Below are 6,398 nucleotides of genomic sequence, written 5' to 3' on the forward strand. Positions count from 1 at the left end.
CAATTGAAAGTCGCCTAGAGGGGGGGTGAATAGGGCGAATCTGAAATTTAACAACTTAATCACAACTACAAGCCGGGTTAGCGTTAGAAATATAATCGAGTCCGCGATAGAGGGTGCAAAACAAATTGCAAGCGAATAAAGAGTGTGACACGCGGATTTGTTTTACCGAGGTTCGGTTCTCGCAAACCTACTCCCCGTTGAGGAGGCCACAAAGGCCGGGTCTTTTTCAACCCCTTCCCTCTCTCAAACGGTCCCTCAGACCGAGTGAGCTTTCTCTTCTCAAATCAACCGGGAACAAAACTTCCCGCAAGGACCACCACACAATTGGTGTCTCTTGCCTTGGTTACAATTGAGTATTGATTGCAAGAAAGAATGAGAAAGAAGAAAGCGATCCAAGCGCAAGAGCTCAAAAGAACACAACAAATCACTCTCACTTAACACTAAAGCTTTTGTGGAATTGGGAGAGGATTTGATCACTTGGTGTGTCTTGTATTGAATGCCTAGCTCTTGTAAGTGGTTGGAAGGTTGAAAACTTGGATGACTTGAATGTGGGGTGGTTGGGGGTATTTATAACCCCAACCACCAAACTAGCCGTTTGGTGGGGCTGTCTGTCGCATGGTGCACCGGACAGTCCGGTGCACACCGGACAGCGTCCGGTGCGCCAGCCACGTCACCAGGCCGTTGGGTTCCGACCGTTGGAGCTCTGACTGTTGGGCCCGCCTGGATGTCCGGTGGCACACCGGACATGTACTGTAGAGTGTCCGGTGCGCCACTTCGCGCGTGCCTGACTTCTGCGCGCTCTAGCGCGCATTTAATGCTTCTGCAGGTGACCGTTGGCGCGAAGTAGCCGTTGCTCCGTTGGCTCACCGGACAGTCCGGTGTACACCGGACATGTCCGGTGAATTATAGCGGAGCGAATTCCCGAAGCTGGCGAGGTCTAGAGTCGCTCTCCTCTGGGGCACCGGACAGTCCGGTGAATTATAGCGGAGCGCCTCTGGATTTTCCCGAAGGTGAAGAGTTCAGCGTGAAGTCCCCTGGTGCACCGGACACAGTCCGGTGGCACACCGGACAGTCCGGTGCGCTAGACCAGGGCACACTTCGGTTATCCCTTGCTCTCTTTGTTGAACCCAATTCTTGGTCTTTTTATTGCTAAGTGTGAACCTTTGGCACCTGTATAACTTATACACTAGAGCAAACTAGTTAGTCCAATTATTTATGTTGGGCATATCAACCACTAAAATCATTTAGGAAATAGGTGTAAGCCTAATTCCCTTTCACTACCTCCTTCTCCGCATCCGTTATTGGTGGAGGATTCGGGGGAGGAGGAACCCAACACTTAAAACGCTCATGACTAGTCCTTCCACACAACCAATCGAGGGTCAAATTTATGAGGATCGTCACTCTACTGGAAAAAGAAACACCTCAGGTGCTCCTACAAAAATGGAACAAAACATTAGTACACATCTAGTAAACAATATTAACTCACAAGTCATAAGCTATGTACGTTAAAACCGCCACAAAGGTAGAAGCAGCGAGCATCCGTATCTAGATGTTTGGATTGACATACTCAAGCCGGTCTGCCATAGTCACAGTTAGGCACTAAAAGATCAGGATGAACAAGAGCATCCTTACTAGATACATCCGGATATAACTCCCGAGGACGACCTCTCTTCTGCCACAACGCCTCCCGATACATGTATTTCATCTAAGAAACGATTATATATTAACACAAGTATCTAATAAATTGTATAATCGGATTTCACAAACTATCAAATAAATTGTAGTCATCATATGAACTATATATCCTAGGAGCAATAATCAAAACTAATAATCTAAAATTACAACCCAATATACAAAACGAATCAGTGAGACACCATACCTTGGTATACAAAGTATTCCAACTCGAATCTGGTCGTTTTTGAAGATTTGAATGGAGGGAAAGTTGAGAAATGAGGAGGGCGCACCTCTCGGCCAACAGAACGGCTGATTTATAGGACTCCCTAGCTCGGCGCCAAGATCTGTGGCGCCGAGCTAGGAGGCCGCGTCGACGCCACGTCGGCCCTAGCCACCGCGAGCCGCCACCGCCACCGCCACCGCCACGTCAGAGCTCGACGCCATAGGCTATGACATGTGTTAGCTCGGCGCCATAGGCTATGGCACTGAGCTAAAGGTCCAAATCATGAAATAAGTCATCCAGGTGTATAAATGTACATTTTGGTCGAAAATATGGTTAAAAAAGAAAAAAATCGAGGAAACACGCGTTTTAGAATTAACTAGTCGGTTACCCGTGCGTTGCGACGGCTTACAACAATACCCATGTAAACTATCCACACAAAAAAATCAATATTTTTTATTGATTGTCTCCGCTCTCTGTATAATATTTTTTGATTTGGCTAACTGATGTTATTATTTACTCCATCCAATATGTCTTGGTACAACACAGCCAATGAAGTGAGCGATTAGAAGAGAGTTCACAACGACTGACTGAACGAAGAAAGACTATAAAATGACATAATTCCACCATATAGAGACCAAATAAGAGAAAGTTTGTGAGCTCAAGTTTTTAAAATAAGTCACATAAACTCAAACTTATAAAAAGATAGATCAAAATATGGAGTGACTGCTAAAGTCAGACATCAATAAAAACTGGATGTGCTCCATATAAATATACTACTTCGTAACAATTACTAACGTTTAAAACCAACAAATAACCTTTCATTTTACTATTAGTGTGACAAATCATTGTTGTTACATCCAATTCAACATCCTAAAACACCATAGTCTATTGCGCCAATGTGGTCTGAGAAACGACTTAATGCTTGCAAGAGCCAAGAACGTCGTGCCGTGCTTGGGCTATAGCCTCAGCTCGTAGTGCTGGTCTAGCCCGACACGATTATATTTTTTTATTTTAAAAAAAAACGTATATACATACATATAATTTATATTCAATATTAAAAACATCTAAGCATAATGTTTTACTGGTTAGACAGCTTCACCCTGCATCTCCTGTCCCCGCCCTTCTTCCATCAAGGTATGGGTTCGAACCCCACCTCCGGCACCGTTTTTTAACATTTTACGCTGATTTAATCAAATGAGCCGACGAGCTAACGAGCTGGTCTAGCACAGTCAGCTGACCGTCATGACGTGTCTGGGCCAGAGTTGTGGCCCACGGGCGTCTGACTCGTGTCGGCCTGTCGTTTGGCCATTTATAGGCGTTCAGCGAGTTAATTTGAAATAGTTGTAAGGGGTTATTTGTAAAAAGATGACGTATGACGACCGTTGAAACTGGTGCTTTAAGTATAGTATAGATATTAATATATGTATCAATGACAAAATAACACCGTTGTAAACTGATAATATCTGAAGGAAAAAAAAGAACAAAGAAGGAGGAACGCTGGATTAGATGGGCCAAAGTTTCTTGGTGTGGCCCACCAAATGATACTCAACTTGCCCAAAACAGCACGTGAGGCATCACAAGCAGGAGGCATCACGGATGGGCCAGCGAAGCCGAACGCAGACTTGGACTTGGGTGTGAAGCGAACTCACAGCCGAGTAGCTGGTTAGGCTGTTGGGCTGAAAAGGATGGGCCAGATGTGAAAAAGGTACCCAAATTTTTTGGCTCTTTATTATTAATATAATATTAATATTAGGTATAGATTTAGATAGATATATGTGTACATATGCATGGCCTCTCTATTTATCTCGAGAAGAAAAAAAAAATCTAGCCCTCGCATTGACAACTAAGTCTATATAAGCAATATCTTGTCATAAGCAGCTATGCATGTTCAAGAGCAAGTAAAATATATACTAGTGTGCAAGTGTTTAGCACGATGTTGTCGGAGCCGCCGCCGCAGCAGCCACGGGCGAGGTCGTTCGCGGCGGCGGACGTGGAGGAGCAGAGCGAGGACGAGAAGCGTTGGGTGGGCTGGGTGGAGAAGAGCCTGAGGCATGAGACGGCGGAGGCGCTGGGCGCGGCGGCCAAGGTGTTCAGCGTCCCGCGCTCCCTCCGCGACACGAACCCGGACGCGTACGCGCCGCACGTCTTCTCGCTGGGCCCGTACCACCAGGCCCGCCCCGAGCTCATGGACATGCAGCGCTTCAAGCTCGCCGGCGCCAAGCGCTTCGAGATGCTCCTCACCGGTGGCCACACCATCGAGCATATCAAGGACCGCTTCCTCGTCGGCGGCCTCGAGCTCAAGATACGGGCCATATACCACAGGTTCCTGGACCTCAACGACACGACTCTGGTATGGATGATGGCCATCGACGCCTGCTTCTTGCTCGACTTCATCGAGAACTACCACCGCCGTGAGGCCACGGACGTGGTGTCCTCGTCGGCCAACTGGATCAACGCCGTCGTACGCGACGCCATGATGCTGGAGAACCAGATCCCGCTCTTCGTCTTCGCCAGGACGCTCGAGCTCCGCCACAGCACTCGTCACGAGGCCGCCAAGGCGCTGCACGCCGTCGTCTTACGCTTCATCATGGACGTGTGCCCCTTCAAGGATAAGCGCGGCGAGGTGGCCATCGGCGACCTGGCCAAGCATGCGCACCTGCTGGAGGTCCTGTACCACTTCCTCGTCCCGGACGCCACTCTCTTGGACGACAGTACCACCGGTGGTGGTGGTGACCAGGGGGTGATGGTGGAGGAGGAAATACCCGCTACGGCGGCGGCCGACGGCGAGGAGGTGGACGACGATGTCGAGGCGCAGCAGGCGATGAAGCCTCCGCTCGAGGAGGAGGACTGCGAGAAGGTGAAGCAGGCCCTGTCGCAGGCCTCCAGGCTCAACGTGGCGCCGCTGCGGTTCATTAAGAAGAACCTCATCGCCCGCCCGATGGCCCTGGTGGGGAAGATCGCGCACAAGGTGCCGGCGCTGGCCGCGCTGGTGCCGGTGCTCAGCAAGCTGATGCAGTCCGTGAACGTGGAGGCCCAGCTCAACGGCGGCGCGGAGCAGGCGCCGGAGGACGGGGCCATCACGGCGCCGCGTGCGGACGAGATCCGCATCCCGTCGGTGGAGGAGCTGGCCCGGTGCGGCGTGCGGTTCACGCCGGCGCCGGAGGGCATCGAGGGGATCGCCTTCGACCGGGCGTCGGCCACGCTGCGGCTCCCCGTAATCACACTGGACGCCAACACGGAGGTGGTCCTGCGCAACCTGGTGGCCTACGAGGCCGTGGCCGTGCGCGGCCCGCTGGTGCTGGCGCGCTACACGGAGCTGATGAACGGCATCATTGACACGTCCAAGGACGTGAAGATCCTACGGCGGAGCGGCGTGCTTGTCAACCACATGAAGAGCAACAAGGAGGCGGCGGGCATGTGGAACGGGATGGCCCGGGCGACGCGGCTCACCAAGGTGCCCAGGCTGGACGCCGTCATCTCGGCGGTGAACGCGCACCGGAGCAGGAGCGCGGCGGCGCGGGTGAGGAAGCTGTTCAGGAAGTACGTGTTCAGGTCGTGGAAGATGCTGACGCTGCTCGCCTCCATCGGGCTGCTGCTCATGACAGCGCTGCAGACATTCTGCTCCGCCTATCCGTGTGAGAACCACTGGTTCAGCGGCATGGTGCTGCCGGGGACGACGGACGACCCAGCGCAGTAGCAAAATCCACCCGAACTCCAACGGATACGAACAATAACTTAATTAAACTATTAAAATTCATAAAAATATTAAAAATAGATATACTTTATTAATTACTATTATAATATATTTTAAAATTTAAGTTCTAATTCACTCTATATTAAAAGATCTAAAAGATAAAATTTTATTGACAGAATTTTATCTTTTTTATATCTTTTATTATTAAATGAATTAGAACTTAAATTCTAAAATATATTTATATAGTAAATAATGAAGTATGTTTATAGTTTTTTTAAAAAAAATGGTATTTGCTAGTTTGATTATGAGATGATTACGTATAAAATTTGATTGCACATGCAGATTTGCTCAGCGTCATGTGGTCAAACGTGGCTTTGTTTGTGGTTCAGCCATTACGCGACCGGGCCTGACTCATGCTCGTGCGTGTGTGGTTATATACTATACTCGTGTAAACAGCTTGTTCCTTTTTTTCTTCGTGCGGTCTTAACCAGTCTGGCCTTAGCCTTCACAACCGATATTGTATTTGGCATATACCAGTTTAATCCAGAATTTGATGATCACTAAGGGTAGTTTTAAAGCCACAAAGGATTGAAGGGGCTAAAATCTCCTGCTTATTCAATTTTGAATAAGAAGTAGATTTTAGTCTCTCCAATCTTCTTTAGTTTTTAGACTCCCAAATTAGCCCTAAGAGCAAGTATATGAGAGAGAGAGGAGTGGAGAGAGATCGGCTTAGAGACAACAACAAGAAATATCCGTGAGAGAGACAAGTGAGATCATGAGGAAAATCCCACATATAGATAAACACCC

At 48.8% G+C, this 6,398-nt stretch overlaps 1 protein-coding gene across 1 annotated transcript; it reads left to right on the top strand.

Moving 5' to 3' along the window:
* Positions 1-3,778: 3,778 nt before the first annotated feature.
* LOC100275553 (Putative UPF0481 protein) lies at positions 3,779-6,153 on the top strand. Its single transcript, NM_001149608.2, has one exon. The coding sequence runs from the start codon at positions 3,831-3,833 to the stop codon at positions 5,592-5,594; it is 1,764 nt and encodes a 587-aa protein (NP_001143080.1). The 5' UTR covers positions 3,779-3,830; the 3' UTR covers positions 5,595-6,153.
* The last annotated feature ends 245 nt before the right edge of the window (positions 6,154-6,398 follow it).

Source organism: Zea mays, chromosome 5, assembly GCF_902167145.1.
Source record: "Zea mays cultivar B73 chromosome 5, Zm-B73-REFERENCE-NAM-5.0, whole genome shotgun sequence".
Classification (NCBI taxonomy): domain Eukaryota; kingdom Viridiplantae; phylum Streptophyta; class Magnoliopsida; order Poales; family Poaceae; genus Zea; species Zea mays.

What these genes read in the sequence shown, in the direction of transcription:
- LOC100275553 (NM_001149608.2), top strand. Translation starts at nt 3,831, where the DNA reads ATGTTGTCGGAGCCGCCGCCGCAGCAGCCACGGGCGAGGTCGTTCGCG.